Consider the following 19488-nt stretch of genomic DNA (forward strand, 5'->3'; position numbering starts at 1 on the left):
AAAAGGTACCATGTATTTTTCATGGCTATTAATGTCTAGTGATAAATTTGCATTTGGAAAGACTCTGTTCTTTCCAATATTTTACATTTGGGCATTTTTTTTTTTCTTAAGTTTACTCATTTTCTTAAAGTATTTCATTCACCTAATAGAAATATTGATCAAGTTTGAAGCACACTTAATGTTTGATTTTGTTAGTATTCTAGAATGGCATACATGTAGTGTAAGGACTATTTAGGCAAAATTTATTAGTATGCTCTTTTGTTTACTGGAATTCTGGATACCCTTCTTGTGAAGATAAATTGCATTTGTTGTAACCCTTATTGGCATACACTCAACTTTTTAAGTAGTTAGACATTTTTTTGTCATTAGTTGCCGATCAGTATCATTGTAATTCGCTACTCTTTAGCTCATTAATATTATTCATTAATTTTTTTGTGATTTTTATAGCGATTCTATTAAAATAATTTAAAAAATTGTTTAAAAATCTTGAATGAGTAAATGTAAATATCCCAGTAGTTTGGAATAGGCCATCAGAAGAGTAATGGGGCAGGAAAGGAAGGAAATTAGAAAATGGCAAAAGAGGTTTATGGTGGGAAGAGAGAGGGGTTTATGTCAGAAGTTGATCTCCTGTGTTTCCCTGGTGAGACTCTTTGACCCTTGAGAATGTAGAAGGGCAGCTCATCAGGAATTGCTCTAGACTGTTCTGTTGTGCCACAGTGTGCTTCCATCTCGCCCCTTGTGGCTCTGGTTTAGCGCCCACCGCACAGTCTGTAGAGGCTGTCTGTTGATGCAGCTTGATTCTCAAGCCAGTTCTAGCTATTATTACAAACTGAACGATTTTTAGGGTAATATATCCGTTTTTTTCAGATTGGGTCGCCATAAATTATTTCCCTCGAATGCCTGAGCAAACCAGAAAAAAAAAAACAAAACGAAACAAACAAACAGGTTTTGGGACTCACAAAACTGAAAACCATGGACCTGGTTGCCATCACTGCAGACGTTTTGTAGGTGGTAGAACCCCTTGCTGAGGGAACAGTGGCTTCGTGAGAATTACTGAACCCAATCCTACCTTTATTGCTATTTCTCCTGCTGCTCAGCACACCGCCTTATTCCCGGATTCATCCCATCCAGGGCCTGTGGCGGTCAGCCCCGCCCTTCTCGCGCTGTCGCTCAGCACAGGGAAGGACGAGCTGAATAGAACAGATCTTGCTTTGAGACTCCTCATTCTAGTCTCAAAAGAAATTTTGTCCAGGGTTGAAAAGCAAGACTTTAATTTCATCTATGCTTTTCTTTAAAATTCTAAAGTGTGGTCAAAATGCAAACTCCTTTGTTTACCTGGATCATTATGCTGCTTCACACTTGCTTCCTGAACTTTCCTCTCCCTGCTCCCTGCTTTTGTCCCATCCTTTCTTCATTCTGTCGTTCTTCATTCTGTCATAAATTCTTGTGAGGCTTCCTCATTTTCACAGAACACTCTGTTTTTTTTTGTTTTTTGTTTTTTGATACACATTTTAGGCTTATGTAGCTCTGGTCACGATTCATGTAGATAGTATTCTTGTAGCTTTTACAAAATTTACTGTAATAAAAACCTCAATTATTATTTATTGAGCACGTATTCAGAGTTATTTAGCAAGTAAGCAGTAGAGTTGAGATTTCAGAGAGATTTCATCTCTCTCTGACTCTGATGTATATGCTCTTCCCATGACCCCGTGCAAAAATAGATACAGTTTTTAAAAGGTGGAAAATATATTTATTAGGCTTTATTTATTTGATCTTTAGAAGAACAGAGATAAATCTTTTTTCCCAGTGAATAGAACACAGATGTCTTCAGCCTTCTCAGATGTGTTGAACTCTCGAGCCAGTTAGTGTGTATCACCAAAAACTGGAGTAAATAGTTGACATAGCTTCCCGCTGGCAAGCCCTGAAGTTTACAATAGATCTGCGCAGCACTTATGATGTGCTGGGAGAGTATGTGAGAGTGGTAACTCTTTCTTCAGCACAAAGGGTTTGAAAAACTATACTTTGCTTGAGTCTTTCACCTGTATCCCGGGAGTTCATCACATTGGCTTGGCCATTTTGGATTTGGATGGGTACTATATGAAGGGAGTCATCAAAATTTAGTGCACCACAGTAAGTGGTATAAAGCTTGTGTGTAACAGTTTTATAAAGAGTAAGCTGTTACTGTATTCATAATAATAATCATAAAATAATAGAGTTCATCTCTTTATTGAATCTTTACCAAGTTTTAGAGTAGAGAATGCAGTAAGTCCCAGTGAGATGCTCATAGTCTTACAAGGGGAATTATAAACAAATCAACATGTTAATATTATGAAAAGATAAGCTCAGAGGAAAGACTCATAATCCAGCTGGGGGGAAGGATTGTTGGGAGTAAGTAGCATTTGTCTACTAAGGCTTGGCTGTCCACCCTGAGTGATAGGAACCTATTTCAATTGCTTCACTACAGTCCTAGTAAGTAACAAATGTTTTTGTGTTCTAATAGATGGGAATAGTGCTAAAAAGAAGTAAACTTGCATCGCTGCATTAGAATCAAGATGCTGGTTGGACTCAGGTTCTTGGACTTCATAGGTTAAGCCTTTGTTTCAGAGTATCTTTTGTAGCCCTTATGTTGACAGATTTTGACTTTTTTTTTTTAATTTATTTATTGAGAGAGAGAAAGAGAGAGAATGAGAACCAGCAGGGGAGGGGCAGAGAGGGGGACTGAGGATCTGAAGCGGGCTTTGTGCTGACAGCAGCGAGCCCGATATGGGGCTCGGGCTCATGAACTGTGGGATCGTGGCCTGAGCCAAAGTCAGCACCCCTAGATCGTGACTTTTATCTGGGTGAGTGAGGTACTAGTGATGATATTAATGGAAAACAGGGAGAGAGGCCATGCAGTTGTTGTGAACGGTGCTTCTGGAGTTCAGCATTCATTATGCAGAGACACTGGAAACACGAAACTATTAATAAGTCATATACCAAATATATTGGTGTCATTTTGTGTACGCATCACTGGCTGAGCCCTTAAACAGCTGCTCCTTTCTCACTCGTCCTGCAATAGTCAAGGGACCTCGGGTCAGCAGGGTAGGACAGGGCTCTGCCTCTCTTACTGCTATTCTAGGAAATGAAATGGCCAAACCAGTATGTTTAAAATAGATTATATGGTAACATATAGCATAGAGCCAGCTTATAATTTTAGCTAAAACATTGTCTGAGAAGAAGCTAGTGTTACTGTTGCCCTATACAACTGTAGTCTCTTTTACCAAATCGTGAATTCAGCTCATCTGGGGCTTTCTTCATGTAATTCACTACTTTATTAGTTTTCATAATATGCTTTGTGTAATTGAGTATTTTCTCTATAAAATCTAATGATTAAAGATAGTTGTGGAAGTGCCTATTCTGATTTACTTCTACCCAGTTGTGAGTTGATTAAATACTTCAGCTTTCATTGTCAGTATGAAAATCCATCTGGCTAGAAATCTGTGAGTATTAAGTTTTGTTCATGTGTGGAATATAGTAAAATTGCTAAATTGCTAAAGTGATTTTCATTTCAAACATTTCCCATATGTTATGTTTGTATATTTCCATCTCATTTTTGGCCTTAATTTTTGTCTGAAGAAGTTTTACCATTTTTCTATTTGTACATCCTATGATAAAATAGGAAAGATAAGTTTTGTTTCTCCTACAATTTGCTCTTTGCCACAATAGTAGGTATTGGACAGATTTTGTTAAATGGATCAATCAATGAAAGATAAGTGGGAAGATGACAATTAATGTGATTGATCTTGACACAGTCCGCAGCTGTCCTCACAGCTTCACTCAACTGTGAGCTCCTGGAGAAGAGACCCTGAATACATGTTTGTTCCACGGGGCCTAACATAGAGCTTGGCATAAAAAATACTAGTAAGCGTTTGTGGAATGAATAAGCAGTTGAAAGGCTGCTTTTATGCTGTCGGAGGCAGCGGCCTTCATTATGTTTAGCTTCTAGCTGTTAAAAGAGAGTCAACAATCAAAATTCCTAACTGAAGAAAACAGTGCTATCGCTGTCACTGTAGGATGTTCTCAGTCATGAGGTGGCATGTCACCCAAAGAGGAGTGACAGGGAGGTTGCTTCTGAGAATATATCAACATGGCACTAGGAGTGAGCACCCCTGGAGTGCTTTCACAGGGGCCGTGGGTCCTTGCTCATCCTGCCCTCAAAACACCGGCCTACAGCGTGTGTTTCAGATACCATAAAGCATGGCCATATCACGGGCCCCTCACAGTTAAGAGTTTTTAGGGTTGAAGGATGGGAAGTCTGGCCCAGTTTGAACAGTATGAGAGAAGCAATGGGAATATCAGCTTTTTTTTGTTTTGTTTTGTTTTGTTACTTCTTAATTCCCTTTACCTATTTTGCCCATTTCTCCCCATCCCCACAACTGCCAGTTTGTTCACTGTATTTATGAGTCAATTTATATTCTCTTCAGATTCCACACATGAGTGAAATCGTGTAGTATTTGTCTTTCTGTCTGACTTACTCCACGTAGCATAATACCCGTGCATGTTGCCATGTGAATGACGAGATCTCATTCTTTTGTTTGGCTGAGGAATATTCCATCATGCATATACACCACATCTTTCTTCTCCATTCGTGCATCAGCGGACACTGGGTTGCCTCCATATCCTGGCTGTCGTAAATCATGTTGCAGTGAACATATGGGGCTCCTATGTCCCTTCAAATTAGTGTTTTTCTCTTCTTTCTTTGCTTACTTTCATTTTCCGGTAAATACTTAGTAGTGGGATTACTGGAATGTGCGGTTTGTCTATTTTTAGCTTTTTGAGGAAACTTCGCACTGTCTTCCGCAGTGGTAGGACCAGCTTGCATTTCCACTAACAGTGGAAACAGCTCCTAATAACATTTATTATTTCTTGTCTTTTTTTCTAGCCATTTTAACGGGCGTGAGGTGAGAGATCTTATTCTGGTTTTGATTTACATTTCCCTGATGATGAGTGATAATTGAGCATTTTTTTCATGTGTCTATTGGCCATCTTTTTGTCTTCTTTGGAAAAATGTCTATTCGTGTCCTCCGCCCATTTTTATTTTTTTAAAAAAAATTTTTTTTTTCAACATTTTTTATTTATTTTTGGGACAGAGAGAGACAGAGCATGAACGGGGGAGGGGCAGAGAGAGAGGGAGACACAGAATCGGAAACAGGCTCCAGGCTCCGAGCCATCAGCCCAGAGCCTGACGCGGGGCTCGAACTCACGGACCGCGAGATCGTGACCTGGCTGAAGTCGGACGCCCAACCGACTGCGCCACCCAGGCGCCCCCTCCGCCCATTTTTAAATTAGACTATTTGGTTTTGGTGTTGGGTTGTGTAATTTCTTTATATATTTTGGATATCAGCTCCTTTTTGGACATGCCATTTACAAATAACTTCTCCCATTCAGTAGGTTGTCTTTTCATTTTGCGGATGGTGTCCTTTGCTGTGCAAAAAGTCTTTTATTTTGGGGTAGTCCCAACAGTTTCCTTTTGTTCTTGCATCCCTTGCCTGAGGAGACCCATCCATAAATAGTTGAAATAGTATGAAGGGAGGCAGTGGGGATGTCTGCTTTGAGAGTAGTGCGGCACAGCTGTGTCAGGATACTGGTCTGGTAGGTCACCTCTGCCTGAAGCAGAGTTATGTTTGGGCTGCTTTTTTAAATGTACTGTGCAGATAGTTTCATCCAACTCCCACATGTTGTGAAAATAAACATTTAGTTCAGATATCTAGCGTGAATCTGTGTTCAGCCGTAAAAATGAATGAAGTACGGATGCATATTACAACATGGATGTACCTTGAGAACCTTCTGCCACTGCAGAGAAGCCAGACACAAGGGGTTACGTGTTGTATGAATTCATTTATACGAAATATCCAGAATAGGTAAATCCACTGAGGCAGAAAGTGGATTGGTGGCGGACAGGGCTGAGGGGATGGGGTGTGGGAAGTCACTGCTTAATGGGTAAGTGGTTTTATTTTGGATCGACACAAATGTTTTGAAACTAAATGGAAGTGACAGCACTGTGAACGTACAAAGTGCCACCGAATGTTCATTTTAAAATGGTTAATTTTCCATTATGTGAATTTTAGCTCAACAACAAAAAATGGCATCGCGAGTCCCATCTTTCCGCCAAAACCCCAAGACAAGCAAAAATGCAGATAATTAGAATGGATATCCTGTACTTCAGTTAAACTGACCCACTGTTTTCCTGAATAAGCTTAGTGTTTTGTTTTTTTTTTTTTTTTTTTAAATCGGTGTACTTTTGTTCATTCTGTGTTTGCCGACTGGAATGTCTTCCTGCACCCATTTGCCATATCCAGATTTTATCCAGTCTTGAACGTATAGCACCCAGTGTACTACTTCCTTTATACCTCTTGAATCCCCTTTGTCTTACTCGAGGCCATCTTCAAAATGACCTCTTCAACCTTTGAAGACCCCTCCACTTTTATCTATACCTCTTTTTGGGCAGCTGTTATATTTGAACTTGGGTTATAGTCACTCACATCTGTTTCTTAGCTCTCTACCTGCTTGAGTTGTGCGGCCAGTAATGTATGGTTTCTCTTCCTCCTCACAGTATAAGTGCACAGTGTTCATTGACTAAATGGCAGAAGAGACCACACCTTTGAGAGGCTGCAGGAATACTAGTACTAAGCTAATTTTCCTATAGCTTAGCCATTCTAATTAGGGTGCAGTGATTTAAAAGAATAATTCATTCCTGGGGCGCCTGGGTGGCTCAGTCAGTCGGGCGTCCGACTGCGGTTCAGGTCATGATCTCATGGCTTGTGGGTTCGAGCCCCACATCAGGCTCTGTGCTGACAGCTCGGAGCCTGGAACCTGCTTCAGATTCTGTGTCTCCCTCTCTCTGTGACCCTCCCCCATTCATGCTCTGTCTCACTCTGTCTCAAAAATAAATAAACATTAAAAAAAAAAAGTAATTGATTCACTTATTCAGCATTTAGCTCCCATGACAGGTGAGTACTGTGATAGGTCTGGGAGTACGAAGATGACTCTGACAGAGTTCTGGCTGCGGAAGAACACATCTTCGTCTTGTGTTTAAAATCAGATTCACAAGAGACAGCCATTATTAAAGCCATCTGCATGGAACAGCCTAGTCCCGAAATGTCTGAAAACTGACCCTCGTGGACTGGTGCAGCTTGTTCACGGTGCTCTTCCTCATCGTTAACTCTGATGAAGACAAGCCCACCTTGAATTCTCAATGTACTTATGCTAGTGAGACGGTTTCGTTTGAAAAGATTTTGGAGATTTCTTGTTAAATTTCACTGTGATCTGTATGTACTTGAATTCCCCCAAGGCCGAATCATCCTTGTTGTTTGTGGGACTTAAAGTGTTACTCCACCCTTCCCTTGTGTACTCCACGATGTCAGCAGGGAAGCACACGTGTCCCCATATGAAGGTGCTGTGGGAGCACGTACAGCTGATGACTCGGAGGCCCTAAAAACGTCTGAAGTGCCCTATAAGTGACCAAAGAAGATTTGATCTTAAGGAATCCAAGTTGATTAGTTTCAGGAATCTATACCTTCTGGTATTCTGAATCTTTGGAAGTTAATTTTGAGAAAGTAAACCGAGACAATCTATTTCTTCTGTTAGTATATAAATAGGCTTTTAGGGTGACTTTTTGGGTAAAGTTTAAAGAATTATATCTTCTGTTTTCAGTGACTGCTGTGAGTGATTTATCATAGTAGTGGAGATCAGGAAATTCTTTTAGGCCTTGGAAAGAAGTATCAATTTTAATACTCTTAAGGCTTAGCCACTGAGAAATTGTTGATAAAGTATATATTAAATGAGAAAGCACATTTTGACTTAAATATAGCATTAGTTTCTTTAGGCTTAAGATTTCACATAGCCAAATGATATTTTTGCTGGTCTTTTCCCATACTGCTGTAATTCTGAAGATGCAGTAATTAACAGTGAGCCCAGAGGGGGTCTGGCAGTGTGTTCATCTTAGCTGTTGTACGATAGTGGAGAGAGATTGATGTGTCGTCACCTTCTCAAAGGTGGGCATGGCATTATGTTCCATGAAATTAGAATGTGAATGGAGGCAGCTTGAGAATCGCATGGTTATATTTTTTTCTGTAGTAAATTAGTCCTAGGAAGTTAGAACCGGGGATAACATGGAGGTTGCAGAGTCTAATCTCAGAGCCGTGGAGCCTAAGGCCTGGAGGGGTCACTCCACTTACAAGTTATAGGAGTAGGACTTGTACCCAGACTTGTGCTTATTCACCACAGCATAGCCGTTCTCCTCCCGCAGTGTAAGTGTGTGTATATGAGTGTGCACAGAACGAATGTTCGTGTGTCTTGCTCTCATCGTATTAATTGCACACTCGCTCTCTTACTTTTCTTCTGCATGCTCTTTTCTTCATTAAATTGAGTTACAGTGGTTCCAGGTGCACATTTTAAGTGTAAGAGCAAGGTTATTAAGAGGAATAGATTACAGCTAGGTAGAATACGACTAAGAGATCGAAGGAAAGCATCGCTTCCATATTTTGTTATGTCAAAAAATCCATAGTAGTTAGTGATGCTCTCATAATTTTCTTACATTGTTGACTCAAGAAGTCCTGTGCATATTTTTCATGTTTAGCCAGGCTATGACGACCTTAATCCTGACTGGAGGCTCTCTCCTGAGAAGAGAAAAAAAATCAAAGGTGAGTTGTATGAAATATGATAATTGAAACCTTATGAGACAGTAATTATATAGTAAAGGTGCTCTTTGATGATGTATGTAGGGAATGAAAACAAATCTTTTTCTTTTTACCCTCCACGGTTCTCTGGCTGGGGCCCTGTAAAATTAGATTGACAGAAGACAGATTAACAGGAGAAAAACAAAACCGAAGTTACTAGCATGTACGTTGGGAGTAGTACCCAGAAATGAGTGACTCCGAGGGTTGGTTGGAAGTTGGTTTTCTGCAGCATCTTATCAAGGGAACAATAAAATTATTAAGTGACAAGACAAAAAGAACTTTGAGTTTCGCTCATTTCTGCATCTTAAAATATTTCTTATGTCAAACTGGTCAATTTTGAGGTGACAGTCCTGGTCTCCTTCAAATCTTTAAGAGGAAATCAGCATTGGGGCATCTGGGTGGCTCAGTCGTTGGGTGTCCGACTCTTGGTTTTAGCTCAGGTCATGACCTCATGGTTCTTGGGTCCGAGCCCCGAGTTGGGCTCTCAGCTGACAGCATGGAGCCTGCTTAGGATTCTCCTTCTCCCTCTCTCTGTCTGCCCCTCCCCCTCGTTTGTCAAAATAAACTTTAGAAGTGAAAACTATTATATGTCTGTCTTAAATTTTTTTTAAGTGTATGATTCTCTCCTATTGTTAGTCTGAAAAGGGATATGTGAACATTTTTCAAAACCTTTTAGAACCTTTATGATACGTATGCTTCATACACACCAACCTTTCAACCTGTTCTGTTGACATGTGTTGGTAGACTTCATTTTTTGAGAGGGAAGACCTAAAGGTATTTACTGCTCCCGCATCCTTAGAATTTTGGACTTTGACAAATTGTCGGAACTCAGGTACCATTTTGTAAAAATTTGGGTGACGACTTCTAATTTATTTTTTCTTATTGAACACGTTTAGGGCCCAAATATGGTTTTTAAATTGATCATTGGACCAAATGTGTTGTAGTTAATGCACATTGACGATGCGCTTGTGTTTATTTACTTTCCGCATTAGATAAAGAGTCCCTTTACCCACTGATTGATGTAAATTGGTGGGCAGCCAGTGCAGTGACTTTGGCTCGCTGTTCTGGTGCTTTGACGGTTTCGTCGGTGAAAACTTTGAAGAATTTACTGGGAAAATCCTGTGAGTGGTTTGAACCATCACCTCAAGTCACTGCTACCCATGATGGAGGATTTTTAAGTTTGGAGGTAATGCTTTCCCTTTTGGAGCAGCTAGTGTGTTGGAAAGAAAACCTGTATTTCACCAAAAATCCAAACACCTCATTTAGTTTTTAGTGATTTTTGTCCATTATTTTTATTGAAGTATGGATAAACATTTGATTTTTAAATTTTAGCTAGCCCATCATCTAATCTTGTTTTTAAAAACACAACCCTGTGACTGGAATCAGAGATTCAGTGAGAATAATAAGAAAGATCTATTGTTGAGTCAATTAAAAAATTTTTTTCCATTTGTAAAATTCTTTTTACATTGAAAAAATTGAAAAAATTCTTTTCCATTTGTAAAAGAATGGAGAAAATGGAGTCATTTTGCTCTTTGTAAAAGCATTTTTTCTTCACGGACATGACATATTTTGTTCTTTTTCTTAGATTGGACATCTTAAAATGTAAAAGGTATTTCTAGTTAGATATGGTCTTTAACAAACTATTTCCCTGAAGTTTGGGAACTTAAAAATTCTGGTTCTTTTAGTAAAGAAAGCTTGTTTGTCATGACAGAAGACTTGAAAATTGAGGCTAGTCCCATAAAGTTCTGTTTTTATCATGAACAATTCTTATTCTAAGTCTTTCAAGTGTAATGACCTTCAATAGCTTTCATTTCAGTGCAGATTCACAAGTTTTTTTTTTTTTTTTTTTTTTTTTTTTAAGTTTGTTACTGAGTCTACAGATGTGATTTAAAAAGAACCATGGCTTAAAATCTAAGCCAACTCTGTTAAGTCTGGAATGAAAGTTATCTTCAACAGTCAGGCTTTCAGACTCAGAACTTTATGAAGCTGTTACACATTTTTTTTTCCCCAAAGGGAGGGAGGGCAGGAAAGCTAGTCTCAGTAAAGCAAATAAATACCTTCATGTTCATTTTCTAAATAGATGAAAAACTCCTGTTTTTTCTGCAGCAGGTACAAAAATACCAAAGTGAAGATATTAACATTCTTTTTGTTTCCCTAAAATAATTGCCAGGCATATTTTTGAGAGATCATATTAATGAGCTGTTTTTAAAACAGGCTTTGGTTTTGGAGATTTGGAGCCAATAAGACAGAGGATCTTTCTGGAAGTGTTGATGTATGTACTGTCTGTATTGGGTTCTTTTGAAGCTTATTCTTAATCACATGGCTCGTGTCATGCATTGAACCAGAGCAGAATTAAAAATATTTTTCTCACTCTAAAGCTTGTCTTCAGCTCCTCACTACTGATTTAACATTTCCTTTTTCAATTTAGTGTGAGATTAAACTTGCTCCCAAACGATCTCGTTTGGAGACTAGGGGTGGAGACGAAGATGAAGGTGAAGAGGATTCGGATTCCGATCAGGAAATATCCGCGAAGGCTCGCTACTTCGGCTACATAAAGCAGGGCCTGTACCTGGTGACGGAGATGGAGCGATTTGCGCCTCCGCGGAAACGCCCGCGAACCATTACTAAAAACTACCGCCTCGTGAGTTTGCGCTCCACGACTCCAGAAGAGCTTTATCAGAGAAAGGTGAGGGAGCGTCCTATCGCTGTCAGAGTGCATAGGCATCCAGCTTTTATTTTATTGGAATGAGAAAAACTAATTTTTTTAACACAGAAATTTAAAGAGGGATCGTCCTATCGTTGACATGTTAGAAATATCGGTATTATAGAGCTTTTGAAAATAATGCTGGTTTTTGTGCCTGAGGAATCAAAATAAAAACAGTGGATGAAAGATGAATTCACTGAGACCGTTGGTCCACTGTGTGGATTAGCTGGGTCTTTGCTGCCCTTCACGTGGCCTTCAGCGCTCACCTTATCTGTGTTCAGTGCAGCTGTCTCCTCAGACTGCAGATGGTGAGGGAAGAAATGCAGACTTGCTTTCTAATCAGGCATCCGCTTGGGAAGCAGATTTGGTCCACTCTGAGCGTTCTAGTTGTTTGTGCCGGGTGCTGTAGTGTCCGGGGTGGGCTCTGACGAGGAGTCAGGCTGTCGGTTCTCCTTGTCTTGGTTTCACCATCATTTTACTCCATAAATATGGGCATTTCAGCTGTCTCTCAGCTGTCTGTTAAAGAGTGGAAAGAAGCGCTTGGTCTGTCTGCCACTCAAGTTTTTGGGCTCCTGGTGCCACAGTGCCTATGAGAATAGTTGGGAATGCATAACATGCTGTAAGGGTTAAGGTGATCGCATCATGATAGTGACACCATGGGCACTTCAGTAATGTAACATTCCTGTTCCCATTTCCTTGTCCCAAGATTGAAAGTGAAGAATATGAGGAAGCCTTGTCTCTGGCTCAGACGTACGGCCTGGACACTGACCTAGTGTATCAGAGACAGTGGAGGAAGTCCGCGGTCAACATTGCTTCCATTCAGAGTTACTTGGTATGTTTACATATTTTCGTAACGTGGTAAAATTCAGATTATGGGGTACTTTTTGGTTACGGGCCTTTTTTTGGGAGCATTATATATTGCTGACATTTCTAAAGCTTATTCAACCTGGAGGAGTTATCCGGTTGTATTGGCCCTGCAGCTGGCCCTTGGTACTGAAGATGTGTGAACAAATATTCACTGATAAGCCAGCTAACTATCTGGTTTTTTGGTCTAATCCTTTCTCTTCCTCTACCTCACTTACCTTTCTTCACCTATATCATTCAGGGTCTCATCAGGAACCAGAAACCACCTAGTAATTTGGACAGGGAAAGTTTTAATATGGAGCATTTTTTAAAAATTTATTTTGAGAGAGAGAGAGAAAGCATGTGCATGCAAGCAGGGGAGGGGCAGAGAGAGGGGGAGAGAATCCCAAACAGGTTCCACACTGTCAGCACAGAGCCTGACGTGGGGCTCCGTCCACTGAGATCATGACTTGAGCTGAAATCAAGAGTCAGACGCTTAACCAACTGAGCCACCCAGGCACCCCTGGAACATTATTTTCTAGTGAGATTTCCCATAAAGGGTTAAAGAGAACATTAAGGACTACCCTAGGGCTGAAGGAGCATGCCCAAGGAGGGAACAGACCTCACTGAAGAGTGGTTGCAGCACATCGGCAGGAAGAGTTCTCTGCGGTGTCTTGGGCCAGGGCTGGTTCTTAGATGCCAAGGTTGGCAGGTAGGAAAAGGTAGGATGGATGAGCAAACTGATGCCTGCCGCTAGGTACAACAGTAAGTGGAGGTTAGGGGTCGGAAGACCTCAGATAAGGACCCATGGCCATGACTGAAAAGAAGAAGGTCCTGCTATGCAGGTGGAGATAGTCTGGAAAGACACCTCCCCTTCTGCTGGGTGCCTGGGAGATTCACTGGGAAGGAATCTGCCCATAGGAGTACAACTGACATTCAGGGGAAGTTGTGTTCAGCAGAGCAAGGGCAGGGAGTAAGCACTCTGGAGGGCTCCTACATGCACTGGCTGCTAAGCCACAGGAGCAAGAAGTTTAGAACCTGAGCCTGTTAGGACTAGAGACCAGAGCCTTTCCTCCACAGGGGCCCTCTAGCGCCCTCTCCTGATGAAGCTTGATATTCTGTCCATTAAAAAATGGAAATCCTGTCTATCCCAGAGATAGCCGTGAAGAGAACTTTTGAAGCTGAGAGGCGATGTAACAAGCCTGCCAAATTCTCCCTTTGTGTTTAAATTTTCCAATTGGAATCGCTTCTCGGCCTTTTGGCTAAGATCAAGTGTAAAATTTCCAACTGGATTCCTCCTGCTTCCTGCTGCCTGAGTTAACGTGTGTTGTAGCCTGTGTATTTGTACCGTTGGCACCTTTGTGAGGGAGCGGTTGGGTTTCTGGCATGCTTTCAAGAGACGTGTGGTTCTTCACGTGACGTTTAGAAAAGAGAATACCTTTGCCTGTAGGAAGATCTAAGAAATGTTGGGAAAATGTTGTAATTGTTTTCCTGACAATTTATGTACACGAGTAATTAAAAATAAAAATCTGAAAAAGTTGTAAGTAAGAAGTTGATGCTTCAATAAAACTGGAAGATAAACTGTTAGTACAGGTAAGACGCCAGAGAAGAGAGAGCGTGAGAGATCATGAAATACAGAGAAAAAGTTGCTTGTATATCCTTTAGAATATCAGAACACCAAAGCTGTATTATCTTTCTTCTTTTGTGATCAAGACAGTGAGTTGTGAGTTTATGTATACCCGCCTAGGGCTTTTTCTGGAACACAGTAGAGGACAGTTTTGGTCTCTGAAGGAGCTGACAGGTGTTAAGAGAGAGCAGGTACATTTTTTTATTGGGAGAAATACTTAATTCAGCGAAATAGGCAGTTAAGAGTCAAAGCACTTGGCGAGGGGAGGTGAAAGGGGTACAGGAGAGACATAAATATGACCTTCCCTTTTAGGGAGCTTATAATCTTTCTGAGAAGATAAGCCTCATGTCTAAAATATAAATAACTAGGGATGTCTGGGTGGCTCAGTCGGTTAAGTGTCCAACTTCGGCTCAGGTCATGATCTCACAGTTCATGAGTTTGAGCCCCGTGTCGGGCTCTGTGCTGACAGCTCGGGCCCGGAGCCTGCTTCGCTCGGGGCCCGGAGCCTGCTTCGCCTGGAGCCCGGAGTCTGCTTCGGATTCTGTGTCTTCCTTTCTCTCTGCCCCTTCCCCGCTTGTGCTGTGTGTGTGTGTGTGTGTGTGTGTGTGTCTGTCTCTCTCTCTCAAAAATAAATAAACATTTAAAAAAATTTAAAAAATAAATATAAATAACTATGCAGGAAGATTCCAGATAAATGCTGTGGGAACCCAGTGAAAGTAGCAATCATTTTAGACCTAGTGGTTATGGAAGGCCCTTTGTAGTGAAGATGTTTTGAGCAGGTTTGAGAGAATTCAGAGCAGGCCTCCTGGAGTTAAAAGATTGGAAGGCATTCTTCATGGGACAAATGGTATGAGCAAATGAGAAGAAAATGAGCATGACCTGTGGCATTGACTAAATCTGTCCTAATCATTGCTTCGTGTGTAGTTTAGTACCTGGTCCCCAGTAGGTGCCCATTAGCTATTTCTTGGATGAGTAAATGAGCTCTGTAAGTAAACCAATCTGCTGGATCTGGTATTCAACAGTAGTGAACTTGGGGAAATATGATTAGAAAGATACATTGATTTGGGTTCCGGAGGATGTTGAAGACTTGTGATGACTTAAGCTTTTTATCTGTAGGGTAACGGGAAGTGTTGTGGATTTTTGACTGTGGAGGTGCTGAGGGAGGTGGTGTAGAAGACGAGTTGGTGTGGAAGGGGAGTGATGGTGGGGAAACCCTCTACGGGCAAGAGACCCTTCTGGTGTCACAGATGTTATGTGTTGATGACATAGACTGGTATGGAGGCCATAGACCTGGAGAAGAGGAAGTGAGTTAGAAGACATTTGAAGGAAGAATTGATAGAATGAAATATGTAAAAGAATAAAGGGTAAACGTCAAATGTCACTTAAAATTTATAACCACAATGACTCTAAGAGGAGGGAAAGTCAGGGATTTTGAGTGGAGTCAGAGGAAGCAGTTGGGAGGGAGGAATAGGCCCTTGGTCTTTCCAAAGAATAGCATATTATGACTTTGATGATTAAATTATCATCCGCACTTTGTGATACATCTCATGGTCAAGTAAATACAGAACTGTGATGTGCTATGCCTCGTTAGTTTCGTTTCAAAGTTAAACATGCTTGTTACAATAGGATATATCTTATTTTGCTTTTCTGCTTTATTTTCGACTCTATTATATAGCCCAAATGCAAACTAACGAGCAGCTATAAAACTCTGGGCAGATCTTTTTTATGTTTCTGAAAAAGAGTCCTGAAGCTTTGGGTTTCAGCTTTGGGTTTCTCTTCATTAGAAGAGAAAGGAACGCTGTAGGAATCTCATTCTCTACGTCCCATTTTAATCATTGTTGGGGAATTTTCCTTTTCCTGTGGGCCAAGGGCATAGGTAGCTAGACTCTCTTAGGTATGGCTTTACAATTCTAGAAGGCAGCTGTTAGGTGCTGTCACATGTTATGGGTTCTGTAATGCCTCTTTTTTATTTGTATCCAGAGTAAAATAAAGAAACGATCTTGGGTTCTTCATGAGTGTTTGGAAAGGGTTCCCGAAAATGTGGACGCTGCAAAGGAACTGCTTCAGTATGGATTGAAAGGCACAGACCTGGAGGCCCTGGTGGCGATAGGGAAAGGAGCAGATGATGGCAGGTTGGTCACAGAAAGACTTGGATTCAGGAATAAAGGTGACTTTGTGAAAACATTTAAGCTGAGACGTGGCGAAAAGTAAACTTCTTTATTTAGGTTTATCCTGTAATGAGACAGTTGCCTTCGATCAATGCTTCCCTTATCTGAGGTCACAGCTTTCTTTACTTTGAGTTAAGTATTGTACATATGAGCGCTTGGTGCTAAGAAAAGAGCAAGTTCTACGAAGTGTTATTGGATGCTGGCAGTTTCTAAGCTGTGGGCTGAAGGCATGGACCTGGGTGTGCTCACTAGTCAGAAGCACCCCCCGGGCAAGTGTGAGCTTCATTCACTTTGTCTCTGGCCTCGTACCCTCTTTAGAGAATTGGAGTGCTTAAATTATGTGTTTTGCAAAAGCACTTCATAAACTTTTAAGTACCACACAAATGCCTGTTAGTAATAGTAGTAAAGTTACTTGACAAGAGGCATTGCTCATCAGACATTTGGAACTCTTTAAAGTTACAAATGTGATTGTGTATTTGATAAATAACGTAAATGAGACGGACATTCATTACCATTTTAAAACCTTAAAAAGAAGTGATTCAGATTATAAACTCTGGGCAACATTTTCTTCATCGGCTGTTTCACCTCGGGTGAATATAACCTCCTGTGTTTTCCTAAGTAGTTTTTATTGTCATGATTTTAAAATTTCTGTAGGTGATGATTAGTGATGACGTTTTGCTCATCCTGTGGGTATAGCGTGTGCATCTCTTTGCCTGCAATACAAAAAGCATTCTTTCAAATAATTGGTTGTTTCTGTTTCTGTGAAAATCAACTTAGTAATAAAATCAGCCAAAGTAGTCGGCCAAAGTAGGAGAAAGCTGCTTTCACGAATAGCTTTGGGTCTTCTGTTTCTTCGTGCAGATTTACATTACCTGGTGAAGTAGACATTGACAATCTCCCCTATGAAGAGCTTTCACCACCTGATGAAGAGTCTGCCAAGAATAAGAAGGAGAAGGAGATGAAGAGGAGACAGGAACTACTTAAATTAGTAAACTTTTCGAAGTAAATGATTTATTGCTGTTCATTTGCTACTGTCTTTAAAATAACTAGTCAGTTAAGTGTGTTCTTTACTAGGATTAATTGCTCTAAATTATTCCAGCAACTTCCATCAAATGCATTTGCTATTATTTTACCCTGGTGCTTCTGTGTATTGTTCTGTCAGTTTGGGGCTTAGTGGAATATTGGTTATTTTTATTTTAACTCCTAGAGAACTGTGCTTCTGTGTTAATATAAGTGGCCTAATATTATTCACAACAGGTTAACACTGGAGCAAAAGGAACTTTGCCGTTGTCGGCTGAAATTATTAACCTACTTAGATCGGCTTGCAACATACGAGGTGAGGAGTAGTTTTAATCAAACCGATTATGTTTGTTCGATCTGTTATTATAAATGCTACGGCTGCCCTAATATCTGACAGATCTGATCTTTATAACTGTTGTTTACGAAAGTATCATTTTGTGCAGAAGCAGTTTCTCTTACATACCAGCTTTGGTAAAAATTAGAGATTGTGGAAGGCACAAGTTGTTGTGTTAGTCTAGGGAATAGAAAGACTAGCTGTTTTGGTATATATGTTTTCTGGATATATGATCCTTTTGATTTACTTTTATTTTACATTTTTATCTTCAGGTATGGTGCGTAGCTGTCTCTAGCCAAATTTCAGTATATACTGGGTTTTCATAATCCTAATATGAATATTTCTTACTCATTTTATTTCAGTGATTTGTTGAATTTAGTTGGTTGAACTTTGATTCTAATTATGGCCAAAATTAGACACTCGAGCTTAAAAAAAGTATACTTTATATTTATTTCTTTCGGGGACACAAACCCTGATGTTCAAACCACGTTCAGTAGCATGATTCAAGTGTTGTTAAAACTATTTCAGCAAATATAAATAACTTAGATGGCTTTTTCACATGACCCTTATAGCCGAAATTACCCAGAAATTAATACAAATTTCCAACTTTCAAAGTTTGGCTTCCCTGGCAGGTTACTTCCTCGGTCTGTGTTAAGCCTCCTTTCTGTGGGCCTTGGTACTGGCACAGCAGGCGCCCAGTAAATGTGACACCTGATGATGTGATCTTGTCCCTGTGTTAATATGCAGGTATTTAATCCTTATCCTACCTGCAGGCAAATCCAAGAGACTTTGATTTCCCACCTGGTAATAAAATAGAAGTGTTTTCAGACAAAAATACCAATGACAAAAGAGGGCTATTTATGGTTATTAGAAAACATAGTAGTGAGTATATCATTTTCATACAAAATACTTTTTTGTTGTTTTTTTTATTTTTTTTTTTTAATTAAATTTATTGTCAAATCGGTTTCCATACAACACCCAGTGCTCATCCCAACAGGTGCCCTCCTTAATGCCCATCACCCACTTTCCCCTCCCTCCCACCCCCCATCAGCCCTCAGTTTGTTCTCAGTTTTTAAGAGTCTCTTATGGTTTGCCTTCCTCCCTCTCTTTTTTTTTTTCCCCTTCCCCTCCCCCATAGTCTTCTGTTAAGTCTCTCAGGATCCACATAAGAGTGAAAATACTTTTATCTGTAACTACTGCTAGTTTGTTGGATGGCCATATTATTTTAAAGCCTACCTTTTACTGTGTTGGACTTTTTCTTCTAAAAAAATTTTTTTTTAACGTTAATTCATTTTTGAGAGACACAGAGCATGAGTGGGGGAGGGGCAGAGAGAGAGGGAGACACAGAATCCGAAGCAGGCTCCAGGCTCTGAGCTGTCAGCACAGATCCCCATGTGGGGCTTGAACTCACGAACTGTGAGATCATGACCTGAGCCGGAACCAAGAGTTGGACGCTTAACTGACTGAGCCCCCCAGGCGTCCTGTGTTGGACTTATATTTTGAGGTAATACATAAAAGCATGTTATGAACTGCCGAAGTCGGTACAGATATAGTTTATTATTTTTTCTTAGCCTTTGTTTTACTAAATCTTACTGATTTTGAGATCTTAAGGAGTTCCATAAAATGTTCAGAGTTTGACTATGCAGTTAATTTTTTTTTATTGCCCTTTAGTTACTGAATTGCTATTTCCTATTTGGTAATATTTCCGATTTGATAATAGGAAGTACTATTACATTTTTTAAAGTATTTGTCGAGCCCACTTTGTTAGTGAATTAGGCTAATTAAGCTTTCAAAAAGTAGGTGAAATTGATGAATTTGGCTATTAAAACTTAAAAATGAAGATGTTCAGATACAGTGGCTAACCAGCTAGATAGTGGTAGAGACAGGCATTATATTTTAATCATAGTGCATAGCTTATTTTATTAATTCTGTGATGAATTAGATAAAAATGGATTCATTTCAAGTTCACGCGAGTGCCTGGTAAGTACCAGCTGTCATGCGGGAGGTGGAGGTAAGAATAGGGAGCTGTCCTCCTGGAGTCCTCACTTTATAGGCGCTAAGTGACTATAATAATG

General features: G+C 40.2%; 1 protein-coding gene across 3 annotated transcripts in view; it reads left to right on the top strand.

Moving 5' to 3' along the window:
* NBAS (NBAS subunit of NRZ tethering complex) overlaps nucleotides 1-19488 on the top strand; it is a 328333-nt gene that overhangs the window by 69515 nt on the left and 239330 nt on the right. For all 3 annotated transcript variants that reach the window (XM_049652503.1, XM_049652501.1, XM_049652502.1), the window contains 7 exons: nucleotides 8618-8681; nucleotides 9710-9903; nucleotides 11146-11403; nucleotides 12128-12253; nucleotides 15872-16023; nucleotides 16921-17061; nucleotides 17317-17395. In XM_049652503.1, coding sequence (XP_049508460.1) covers nucleotides 8618-8681; nucleotides 9710-9903; nucleotides 11146-11403; nucleotides 12128-12253; nucleotides 15872-16023; nucleotides 16921-17061; nucleotides 17317-17395 — 1014 coding nt within the window. The remainder of the gene's footprint in view (nucleotides 1-8617; nucleotides 8682-9709; nucleotides 9904-11145; nucleotides 11404-12127; nucleotides 12254-15871; nucleotides 16024-16920; nucleotides 17062-17316; nucleotides 17396-19488) is intronic.

Source organism: Panthera uncia (assembly GCF_023721935.1).
Source record: "Panthera uncia isolate 11264 chromosome A3 unlocalized genomic scaffold, Puncia_PCG_1.0 HiC_scaffold_12, whole genome shotgun sequence".
In the NCBI taxonomy this organism is placed as follows: Eukaryota; Metazoa; Chordata; class Mammalia; order Carnivora; family Felidae; genus Panthera; species Panthera uncia.